General features: G+C 44.9%; 3 protein-coding genes across 4 annotated transcripts; 1 reads left to right on the plus strand and 2 right to left on the minus strand.

Moving 5' to 3' along the window:
• Positions 1–12: 12 nt before the first annotated feature.
• LOC124328510 (serine/threonine-protein kinase Sgk2-like) lies at positions 13–2,934 on the plus strand. The gene is made up of 9 exons (XM_046787311.1): positions 13–253; positions 383–480; positions 742–837; positions 910–1,046; positions 1,115–1,402; positions 1,482–1,755; positions 1,815–2,264; positions 2,325–2,465; positions 2,537–2,934. Exons 1-9 carry the CDS (start codon positions 211–213, stop codon positions 2,705–2,707), a joined length of 1,698 nt encoding a protein of 565 aa, XP_046643267.1. The 5' UTR covers positions 13–210; the 3' UTR covers positions 2,708–2,934.
• On the minus strand, positions 2,888–5,530 carry LOC124328508. 2 transcript variants are annotated; one of them, XM_046787309.1, is made up of 6 exons: positions 5,443–5,530; positions 5,167–5,366; positions 4,959–5,109; positions 4,658–4,895; positions 3,989–4,597; positions 2,888–3,932 (listed from the first exon to the last, which is right to left on the minus strand). In XM_046787309.1, exons 2-6 carry the CDS (start codon positions 5,342–5,344, stop codon positions 3,291–3,293), a joined length of 1,818 nt encoding a protein of 605 aa, XP_046643265.1. In that variant the 5' UTR covers positions 5,345–5,366; positions 5,443–5,530; the 3' UTR covers positions 2,888–3,290. The 2 variants fall into 2 exon arrangements, with proteins under 2 accessions (XP_046643265.1, XP_046643264.1); XM_046787308.1 differs by having other exon boundaries at positions 5,438–5,530.
• A 2,477-nt stretch (positions 5,531–8,007) lies between these two features.
• On the minus strand, positions 8,008–10,195 carry LOC124328529 (prostatic acid phosphatase-like). The gene is made up of 8 exons (XM_046787347.1): positions 9,846–10,195; positions 9,674–9,772; positions 9,376–9,610; positions 9,123–9,313; positions 8,936–9,059; positions 8,649–8,863; positions 8,404–8,584; positions 8,008–8,335 (listed from the first exon to the last, which is right to left on the minus strand). Exons 1-8 carry the CDS (start codon positions 9,948–9,950, stop codon positions 8,211–8,213), a joined length of 1,275 nt encoding a protein of 424 aa, XP_046643303.1. The 5' UTR covers positions 9,951–10,195; the 3' UTR covers positions 8,008–8,210.
• Between the last annotated feature and the right edge of the window lie 1,793 nt (positions 10,196–11,988).

Consider the following 11,988-nt stretch of genomic DNA (forward strand, 5'->3'; position numbering starts at 1 on the left):
GCTGGTGGGCAATTCATTCCGACGTTGGTAACGGTCGACAAACGACGTGCTGCTCCACGAACTGGCGCGGCCACATTAAAAGAAAACACGTTACGACTCGCATTTTCATCTGTGATATTTATCAAGACATTTAATTCATAGTGCCTTAAAAAAAATTAATTGAATCAAGATAGTTATATTCTGCACGCCAAAAAATCAAGAGTCAACAAGATGCACAAAATCACGTCACATTTCATGTCCATAGTTCGACCAGGTTAGTCGTCGTCGGCCATATTGTCTCTCGTGTCGTGTCAAAACGTGTGTGTGTGTCGGTGTTGCTCATTATTTTGTTTTTGCAACTTTTGTCTTAATACCTGCCTCGTGTTATTTCGACGATGGCCAGTTTTGACGGTGGAGAACACATCGCCCACGAGGAAACCCACACTGACGGCCCTTGTCATTTCGGCCCAGGTTATGGAAACAGCCAGCAAGAAATACGCCGTAAGTGTTTTAAAATTTCCTTTTCAAAATTTTGAGATCGAGTCGACTGATGTGCATTGCCCACCATTTCCTCCTTTTCCTTATTTGGGCATTTCCTAATCTTTTCTAAATGGAGATAACCTTTAAACCCGACAAAACGAAGAGTTTGGATTGCACAACCGGTTTGATCCTATTCCCACTTGACCAGCCTTCAAATATCTGTGAATCATTTCCTCGCTGCATTATTAATTTTCTTTTTCCATTAATGAAATGCGCCGACAGGTTTATCACGTCGAAATGAAGGATGCAGGGCGCTCGTGGGACGTTTACCGGCGTTACACTGAATTTTGCCGGCTCCACGCCGTCCTAAAGAAACAGGTATCATATCCACTCTATCAAATTTATCCAGATAAAACCTATTAATTGAATTCAAACGTTTATTGTCAACAGATAGCTGGACTCAATCTGAAATTACCAGGGAAGCGGCTCTTTGGGAGTAATTTCGATCCAGCCTTTTTAAAGTCACGTTGTGACGGACTAACAGAGTACATCCGGCTCATAATCAACGACGGCCGACTCCTCTCCATGTCAGTATTTGCCTTGTTATGTCATTTTTGACGTGTGGTTAGTAATCTTTATTTCCGTACACGTTCAGACGGGAAGTGAGGGAGTTCCTGTCGCTGGACGAACGCAGCAACGCTAAGAAATCGGCCAATTCTGACGACAGTGGCGTCGAGACGAGTAGCGGCAATGAGTCAGGCGGTGACGGCCGACAGGCCACCCGCAGCAGCGAAGAGGATGAAAATGAATCAGACGAGTCTCGACCCGGTTCCGCCATGATTAACATCACGACCACAACGACTAACCACCATCTCAGCATCACCCAACAGCGTTCCGTCCCCATCGTCAAAGGAAACATTAATCTGGGACCCTCTGAACGGCCGTAAGGATTTTTTCTTTTGGTGTAAACAAACGAGCCACTTCCTGTTGGGACTCTCTTAACTCTTTGTTTACTATTAAAGGTTGAAACCGGATGATTTTGAATTCCTGCGCGTGCTCGGTCGGGGCAGTTTCGGCAAAGTTCTGCTGGCCCGTCGTTATGCCGACCAGCATCTCTACGCCGTCAAGGTCTTGGAGAAAAGGGCCGTCGTGAGACGCAACGAGACTCAGCACATTATGGCCGAGCGCAACGTGTTGCGCAATAATCAACTCCACCCCTTTCTCGTCTCTCTGCACGCCTCTTTTCAGACCAGGGAGAAACTTTATTTCGTTCTCGACTTTGTCAACGGTGGAGAGGTGATTACTTTAATTTAATATTCAAATGAATTAAATTAAATTTTATTTGGATTTTGCAGTTATTTTTCCACTTGCAAAGGGAACGACATTTCAGCGAGGCCCGGGCCCGTTTCTACAGCGCCGAAATGGCCTCTGCCTTGGGCTATTTGCACTCTGCCGGCGTCGTGTACCGCGACTTGAAGCCGGAAAACATTTTGCTGGACAGCGAGGGCCATTTGGTGCTGACAGATTTCGGCCTGTGCAAAGAAGGTCTGGTGGACAGCGACCAGACGACGGCCACATTCTGCGGCACGCCCGAGTACTTGGCGCCGGAAGTCATCCGCAAAGAGGCCTACGGTCGGTCGGTCGACTGGTGGTGTCTAGGCGCCGTCCTCTACGAGATGCTCTACGGCCTGCCGCCCTTTTACAGCCGAGACACGGCCGTCATGTACGACGCCATTCTCAACAAGCCGCTCCACTTTCGCGATCACATTCAAGTCTCCACGGCCGGCAAGGATTTACTCAGTGCCGTAAGTTTTTCATTTTAAATTTCTGTGCAGTTTTGTAAATAAAAATTTTGTTTTCTTTAGTTGTTACAGAAAGACGGGCGAACTCGTCTGGGTTCGGGTCCAGCCGATTTCGATGATGTGCGCAATCACGCCTTTTACCGCAGTTTGAATTGGGACGATTTGATGCAACGCAAAATGACTCCGCCGTTCCGTCCCGAATTGGTAATTTGAATTTCCCGCCAATATTTTAAAAGAGAAATTGAATTAATGTTGGGTTTGTTTGGCTGACGTAGAGTGACGCTTACGATTTGCGCAACATTGATCCTGAATTCACGAGAGAACCTGTGCCGGCCTCTTTACTTCAAGCCCGTTCCGTCCGCGCCGCTTCGTCGCTGGGTTGCAACCGTGACGGCGACAATGTCTTTGCCGGATTTTCCTATGTGCCCACTACCCTCATAAATTAATTGAAAAATGAATCAAGAGAGAAATTATTGATTAAAACAAATTTCCGTTCCCATTGTCGTCCCCCTACCCCCCACATCCTCCAACCCACAGAATCCAACGCGTTTTACGAATGGAAATCATTCCGCACTGTTCGTGCTAGTCCCTCGTTTATATCAATTATAACCTTACTCACTCCTACGTTTACTTTACCTAGTCCTATTTGTGCCATCACACTTGAGAAACAATTCCACGATTATAACTTCAATCACCCAAATACTCTACGGGCCAAAACAAAGAAAATTGTGTGTGTGTTAATAGTCCCACCCCTTTATACCGGCATGTTTTTGTTACCTTTCCATCTTTTTCGTCTTCTTTTCGGTTTGAAATTTCCCCTAATTACCAAAATGTTTGAGAAAAAAGAAACCCACGTTGAATTTAAAACATTTTTTGAAAAATTATTCAAAAACAAAATAACAAAAAGCTTATTTTGTGGAAGCAGGAAAAAACGCGAACCATAATTATATTTTTTAAATAATTGAAAAAGAATTCCTAACATGATTATAGAAAAAATTGTGCAAAATTTGATAATTTGATGGGTTATAATTATTTTTTTAACTTTGAGCGTGCCGTTATTCTAGTAGCTGATGGTCGGACTCGACGCAATTCTTGCCGGATCGTTTTACGAATGTGGGTAGTCAGTCGGCGCTCAAACGATTTCATCCACAGACGGGAATGGATTCCGGAAGGAAAAATTATTTCTTCTTCATCGTCGTCGCTGGATGGGGAGGAGGAAGAGACGTTGGCGCTCGTTTTGAGCAGACTAGAAGACTCTTCCGCCGGAAGGGATGTCGTTGTTGTTTTCGCTGGATCGATGACGGATTCGTGGTGATTGACGTGAAAGTGCTGGACAGTTTCCAGCGAGTCGTTTCTCATTTCGTTGACTCGACGGTAGAGACGCTGTTGCTGCTGGAGCAAAGTCGTCATGTCCGTCAGGACTCCACGCAGAGCAGACGAGTCGTACGTTTGATGGATGGAACGGGCGTGAGACAGACGCTGCTGGAGTCTCTGCAGTAAATCGTCCGTTTTATCCAGCTCGCCCCGCAATTCTTCCTTGACGTCTTCCAGATTGTGATTCCAATCGCAAGGATCTTCTTCGTGAGGAAGTTCCTGGGCAAGTGGGGCGGTGGCCATCCGGACCCGGTACGCCTCGGCAGCCAATTGCAGCACAGAGATGATGGGGTCAATCTGGAAATAAAATTTCATTAGCCAGAATTCTTCTAAAATGATTAAAAATGATTAACCTCGTGAGTAGTGACCGATTCCGGCATGTCCAGACTGGCCTGTGAGAAAATTGTAGAAGGGGGAGGAGTCACGTAGACAGTGGGCAAGACTTGCGAAGCGTTGGCCAGCATTCGACCACTAACAAATCCGCTACTTTGCTCCGATTGCTGGCAGAGAATTTCTTCGGCCGGCTCGGCGGATGCCAACGTTTCCTCGTCGACACACTCCTGTCGACGCAAACTGGACCTTCTCGAGCTGGCCAGACTGGAATTGTGCGATCCGCTGGGCGGCATCATCGTCCCCGATTGAGTGTTGAAATTGTAAGCGCCCTGATTGTTATTGGTGGGCGTGACGGCCGACTCTTCCGACTCGATCAACACTTCCGGCTGGGGCAGTTTCAAAGTGAGTGGCTCCATCGGGTGGCTAGGTCCAGGAGGATTTTCAAAACTGCTGCATATCGTCGGCCCGGAACTCTTCCGCAGCATCCGCTCGTACAATCTGGCCACAATTCCGGAAGGCCGTCGTGTCGGAGGTCCGGCCAGTCCCCTGTAACCGAGTGAACCCGTTTCAAACGTGTCGTTTAATTCTTGTTGGGTTAAGAAAAACTGTTCAATATCAACACCACGCATCTGAAATAAAAATATACTAATTAGGATTTTGGTTTAGTTTTGATTGAATTATGTAATAACCTGAGATGATTGGAGGAAACGTTCGGGTACCCTGTCTAGTCCTTGGGATGGCCCACCAAATCCCATCTGTAAGAGAAGTTCTTCAGCTGATGGAAGGCTGTACTCGTCATCGCACACACCAAACGCATCCGTCGTGGACGAATCGAAAGAGAAAGTTCCTTCCGAATTGGTCTTGTCCAAACGCTGAGCTGCAAACGCCGAACGGAGCATTGAGGATCTGTCCTGGCTGACCCTTTCCCTGTAGAAATGATTGGAAATTAGAATTATATTATCAAGAGTTGCAGTTGATATTTGCACTCACCTGGGTCCTTCAGAAACCACCGATGGTCTGTCCCTGGCTTTCCTCGTGGCCTGGGCCAACTGATAAATGTCTGCTGCATTGTGTTTACCTCCACCATTGTGGAGTCCGAGGATACCCTTTTTCCTGACGATAAAATCACTACCAGCCAAAACTGCAGGGAAAAAAGTTATCAGCAATCTGGATAAAGATATGGTGGAATGACACTCACTGGGTTCGTTGTTGGGACTGCAATCTACATTCAGGTTGGCATTGTCTTGGTCACCGGGCAAAGAGGCCACCCACTCCCAGCAAGAGTTGTAGCTGGTGGCGGGGTAGGGGGTTTCGTCATCTTGGCAAATACGTTTACTGATGGTGCAGGTACTCATTGGTAGGACTTGCGCTCGCATTCATCATCAGAGAAGAAGACACCTGCGAGGAGAGAAGCCAAAAATGAAACTGGCAGAGAACACGAAGATTATAAAGAGATGACAAATTTTTACCTCACCACCTGTTTGATCAACTGTTTATTTCCTGTTGGCCTTGGACACCTGTTGCACTGCAAGATCTCTCCAGCTGTCGCCTGTAAATTCAGCCTGAAAGTCTGAAACGTCAAACAAGATGGCCCCTGCTTTCCCCGATATGACAGGGACTGAACTAAATAGAATCAAGAATCGATTTGGGGCTTATCTTTTGCCCATTTAACGGGTTTTTTTCTTTCCCTATCGCCAGCAACACACACACATACACACACAGCTGATGAAGTGGCTGGTTGCGGGAGGCCGGAAGCTGAATCAGCTGTTTCTCAACTTGAGATGGCGCAACGTGTCAATGTTGCGATACGAATCGTTTTCCACTGGGGCGCCACCGCCCCAGTGCAATTCCGTTGTAAAGAAATCAAATATTCAAAAAAATAAAACCAAAAATTATTTTAAAATTATAAAAGTAAAATACTTAATAAAAATAAAATGGCGCGGTGTTGTCAAGTGCATCACACACGGACGAAAGTCCCACCGACCTGTTTTTTTCAAATTTCTTGTGCAAGACTTCCGTCTCTCGAAAACAGAGAAAACTTTTCAACATTTTAAAAAATGAACTAAATCGAAAGATGCTCCGTCGTCGAGAGATGAGAATTCTTGTCGACAAAATGGGCACGGCCGATGGAAGACTCTTGTCCGGAGGTGACGAAAACACTTCAAAATTGACTCGATGATTATCTCTGATTATTATGAGGAGCTTCACTAGAAGAAGATGATGTCGCGGATGCTGCCGATGCGAGACTAAGGGCCAATGCAGCCGAGGATTGCATTCTCTTTCTTGCTGGCTGGGTCTCGTTTGTTGTTTTGTGAATTTCTCTCCTTGTGAGCTGCTGCTGCTAGTCCCATCTTTGATGCCCTACTATCTCTCCTCCTTCCCCTACGGTTGAAAGTGCCGGGCCAGCAGCGGAAAAAAGGCGAGTCTTGGGGCCGAGTTTGTGACGTCATTCCAACCAACACCTATAACCGAACGTGAGCCCTACTAAAACATTTCTCTCTTCTCTCAAAGCTGAAATGCTCAAGCGACAGCACATGGCTGTCAGTCTTGTGCGTATGTTGTACAACATTCGTTCGGTTGAATAATACAACAAGGAGGAGAGAACTGGGGGCATCCGGCGTGAGGCGGCCGCCTTATTTGGGGGAAAAGCCGGATCTTATACTACTCTTTTCTCCAAAGGCCCTCAATTTTTACAATTCGTTTTCTCTTTTTCTTAACTTCTTCTTGTTGGCGACTCTGCTGTCACGTGGGGGCCAATCAATCCGGTAGTTACGTCACGCCGATTTTATTTAATTATGGGCTCCATTCAACTTGTTGATTCAATGGAATTTTAATGTTTCTCTTTTTCTGTCCAACGGAATGGCCTGTTGGGAGTTTAGATACAAAACTGGGCGACATCCGTTTTAATTTTTAAAATAAATAAAAATAAATAAAAGAATATTTAGCCGTGATTGAGGTGAAAAACCGCTAAGGTATGCCAGGAGAAAGGTGCCTATTTTTCTTTCTCCTTATTTTTTATTCCGGGAGAAAAGAAAAAAAGGGAGTGATCTCTTTCTTTCCATCAGCAGCAGCAGCAGCAGCAGTTGGTATAGTAGAGAATATTAAGGCCCGCGTGAGTAGTCTGGCGTGTTTGAATAGCCAAAAGGGACGACCAACGACGACGACGACCGACGATGGGACGACGGTTCGATAAATAGGACAAGAACCCCAAACTCTTTGGTCGCGTCCTCGTCCTTGCCACCTGTGACCGACATTCCAAACGTTCGTTCGTTCAGCTCACAAGAAAGAAAAGAGAAAACCAGAAGAAGAAGAAAGAAGAAGAAGAGAACGTCCTTGCGCGGTCACTGCACTCGGTCGTCGTCTCTCCCGACGGCGTGGCACACAGCACCTAGACTGACTGCCGGATACGCCCCTATATACCCCGCAACAACCTCCTTAATCTCATCACCGCCAGTTATGTTACGCACTCACCGACACCTTTTATTATTTCATTTTTAATTTGGACCATCTGAATTTTTCAAGTTAAAAAATGGAAAATAATTTCAAATCAGATTTTTCTACACTCAAAACTTTTGGCTTTTTTCTTTTATTCTTCGACAAATATTTAAAAGAGTCGAGGAAATAAGAAAACACGACCAATGCTATCTCTACTAGCTAGCTACTATTCCACTCGGGCTACTCCACTTTCTCCCGGATCTGTCTGCCAGCGGGTCCCCCCCAGTTTAGGAGAAAATAAAAGGGGCTGTTTCACCTTTTTTCGTTGAGAAGAAAAAAAAGGAACTAAACACGTTCTGAAATCTTTTTTTGAACAAACAAACAGAAAAATGGGCTTCGAGAAAATCGGGTAGAAGGTGCCAACTGCCAAACGATTTTTTTTTTTAACTGAACGTGTTGTTGACGAGTTGTCATCATCCGGGAGCCGGAAGAGAAATCTTATATTCGCCTACATTCTACCCCCTTTTTAAAAAGAATTTTGAAGAGATGAAAAATAATAATAAAAAAGAGGTGGAGTGCGTGTTCAACATCTGGAATGACGCCATTTACATTTCTCTTCCTTTTTTTTATTATTTTTCGCCATTTTTTACCACTTAAATTGACAACTGAGAGAGGAATTACGGTCAACATAACACACAAGAGTTTCAAAAAAAATAGATGAAGAAAAAGATGGTTCGAACTTATACTGTCACCAATGGAGGGAAAGAAAGAAAAATAACACAGGAAAATGAAATGATTTGGGGCTGCTCATTCGGCTTGAATGGTGCTGTAGGCGTAACCGTTCTCTTGCCTCACTTTGCGGTACCACAGGGCGCCAATCACCAGCAAGGCGACCAGCAACAGGCAGCTCAAGGAAGCCAACAGGCTAATGACTAGTTAAAACAAACAGAAATTATGCGGTTTAGTTTCAGGCTTGTCAACTTGTTAACAAGTGACTAACCTAGCATGGTGTCAAAGGTGGAGGCATCAGGCTTCACCAATTTGCACTCGACTTTGATGTCGTCGCTCGTCGCATTTTGGACGAGCTGGAAAAACTTGTCAAGGGGACAGAATCGCGTGCAGCCGGGCAGCGAAAGAACCTCGGGATTCCGCCCATCATCCGACACGTTCTTGTACAAAATCTAATTTAAAAGTTGCATGAAATTTCGAATGATCAAGAAATGTTGCAATTGATTTCAAATTCACCTTGACGGAAAAGTCGTTGGGTTTGAGTTCGTGCAGCTCCACCAGGACCATGGACGCGTACGGTGGCTGGATGCCGTTAAAGATGTTGAGGGCAGAAAGAAAAGTGGCCACAGTGACGTCATGAGCCGAATACATGAACAGCTTCCTATTGGGTGGGGTCAACTTCGACTGGGCGTAAGCGCCCAGATGTTCAACCAACTCCTTCACCAACGGGCCTGTCATTGCACATCATCAATTTGGTTTTACAACAGCAAAATGACGTGAACTTGTGACTCATATTAACTTACCTCCACGGAGACGCTGCATTTCCAAATTGTAAGCTTTCATCTCGAAACTAAAGTCGGAAAATTCCTTCATTGGACTGGGAAAGTACTTTGTAGTCCATTCGGGCAGAGTCTTGTTGAAACGATCCTGCAAAAAAGATTCATTAAGGATCCCTGCTCATTAATGATTTGATTTTGAAATGAAATATACTTCGATAAAGAGCGTGTCGTAAAGGTATTCGATGTCATCAATCTCTGTCATATTCAGGCCACTGTTGACAGCCAAATAATCCAGCATTTCCTTGTTGCTGTCCATGCGTTTGCGAACGTCTGGTGAAGAGTTGAGCTGGGCGAGGAGCTCGTCATAACGAGGGCACTCCGATTCCAATACCAGCAGCAGATCTTAAATGACAAGAAAATTGAAAGAGTATTCTCAATTTCACGTGACTTAAATTCAAACTGACCCTGCTCTTTTGCAATAGTGTGGACTGGAATGGGCTGCCAGGCTAGATCTGGATGCCAAGTCTGATTGTCATTGGGCTGGAAGAGTCCCGCCAAATGACATTCTGCACTCATCAAGGTCCTGTCGACATCAGTGGATCTGACGTAAATTTCATCTGGGTTGTAAGTTTCTGAGAGGAAATCTCCATAGCGTTCCCGGTTCAACTGTCCCAGTTTAAAATGCCTCTCTTTGCCTTCCTGTGAGGGAAATGTCAAGATAATTAAGCTTGGAGAAATATGCATGGAGAATGTGAAACTCACTTTGGTCAGCTGGCCCCACGATACAGGCCAATGGGTTAAGTTGAGGTAGGGGTCCAAAGGATATGGTCGCACTGGAGTCCTGTCACCATGACGATACAACTAGAAACAGAAATTAACTTGATAGTTATACATACACGAAACATTTAGACAGAATCAACAAGTTACTACATACCATGTGCACAAGTCTGAGAGTGTTGGTTGCTTTTCCTAAATACTCTGTTTCCCCTGATACACATAGAAACAGGGCGAAACTCAGTGCCAACGTGAACCAGTCCATGTTGTAAATTTACGACAAAGTAGCAAAAATAGGAAAATATTTCGAGGTAAAATCGGTAGTGTCAAAGGAAGGTGAAGGAGTTGCAGTGGACCTGTGGTCGATGGGGTTTAGCAGCGGAGGAAAAACGCCTCACTCTTACTCAGCCCACGACGTTAGATAAAGTGAATTAATGTGTGGGGGTCGATCAACTTTGAAAGAGAAAGGCAAAAAGTGCCGATTGGCGCATTAGCATTTCTTTGTTAGTAATCTGATCTTGATGTGATTTTTGAGACGAGACAAGAATTTTGCAGACGACACATTTGTGTCAAGCGTGTAGAATCAAGTGTAATGTTTGTTGATAGATGGCGTTTTTTGGTGCGGGTTTGAATTCAAACTCAACCTGGGTCTAATATTTTATTTAGTCATTTACAATTCAGTGGCACACATAAATCAAGGTTATTTAAATTTTCAGAAAATCCCTATAGCTTGAATCTTTATTTCTTAGATTGTCATCAATAAATTGCGCCAGATGGCAACAATAAGATTAGAAATCATGCAGATTGCGTACAGTCGTCTGGTCAGCTGCCTCGTGTGAAATATGTGAGCAACATTTTTCAGTTTTCTGATAATCCTCGGGCTCCTCGGGTGTGGAGAGTCTGGGCTGGGCTTTTGGTCCTAGTTGGATGAGATTTGCAAAACTTTTGTTAATTGAGAAAGATTCACATTTCCCCATTGATGTTCCATGGCGATACCGACAAAAAACAATAACACAATTGGAGTTGCAACCGAATTGTTCTGTCGAATTCGAATTCTGATTCATTCCATGTGTGGTCATTTTTCAAGACATTTTCAATCGTCGTCCCGTAGCCGACTGACGACTTTCTCGTGAAACAGGTAGGCTTAATCCTTTTTATTACTATCGAGTTCGTTAATTCAACTGTTAAAAGGTCGTTCAAATTAAAAACTCTAATATCCTGCTTGTGTTTACATTATCTAATTTCAATTCCCAGGTCAAACGTTGCTCGCTTCCCGGTTATCAACACCTGTTCAACTTCGTTTGTATTGTCAGTTCGGATAAGTAGCTATTATGTCTAGAGCAAACAAAAGATTAATATTTTTTTTCATTATACCAATTTTGAAAGTTTTTATACAAAGGATTGGAAGGAAACTAAGAGGAAAGGACAGGATCATGAGGAAACTATTTTTAAATTTCAAAGTTTTCAAGGTTCTCTGTTTCTACGTTAGGTATTCACATGACATAACTAACTGTAAAGTATATTTCATTCCATTTTACAGTGTTTACCAAAGAGCATTCAGATACAGCCTTGATTTCTGCCAGGTTATTGGGTTGAGTTTCCTTAGTTTATCAGGTACGCAAGAACCAGGGCAGTTTTATGTGGGATATCAGTGTTTTTTGCGAAATAAAGACCAAACCAAAGCTGTTGCTCAGTAGCAGATGGTCGAGTCTATTGCACCGTCGGGCTGACGGTGCTCGAATGGGGTTTTGCGCTATTGCACCGTCAGGCCGCTAGGGGCGCTCTGACGGCTGACGGTTGGGGGTACCCCTCTCTAGTCTCTACATCTGACGGCTGGAGCTACCCTACCCCTTTCTGACGGCTGGGTGTAGTACGGACCCTTTCCCCCCTTTCCTGAACCGTCAGGCCGCTAGAGGCGCTGTGACGGCTGACGGTTGGGGGGTTCCCTGTCCTCTCTACTGCTGGGTGTACCCTACCCCTTTCTGACGGCTGGAATAACCCTTCCCTTTTCTAACGGCTGGGACTGGGTGTACCGTACCGTGTACCAGAACCGTCAGGCCGCTAGAGGCGCTGTGACATATAATCGGGGATCTATTACACAGAGATAAGGAGATGGGACACTGCCGTGTTAAAGCGGCCATGACAGTTTCCGCGACACCATCTAGCGGCTAATGCCCGCCCTTCATCATTAGCAGACGAATTCCCAGCAATCCCCCCTCAAAGGCACTGTAGGCTTGGCGGCTTGTTTGAATTTTGGGAAAGGAAGCTAGAGCAGGACGACACTCATGAGGGTATGATGCTCG

Source organism: Daphnia pulicaria, chromosome 3 (genome assembly GCF_021234035.1).
Source record: "Daphnia pulicaria isolate SC F1-1A chromosome 3, SC_F0-13Bv2, whole genome shotgun sequence".
Taxonomy (NCBI): domain Eukaryota; kingdom Metazoa; phylum Arthropoda; class Branchiopoda; order Diplostraca; family Daphniidae; genus Daphnia; species Daphnia pulicaria.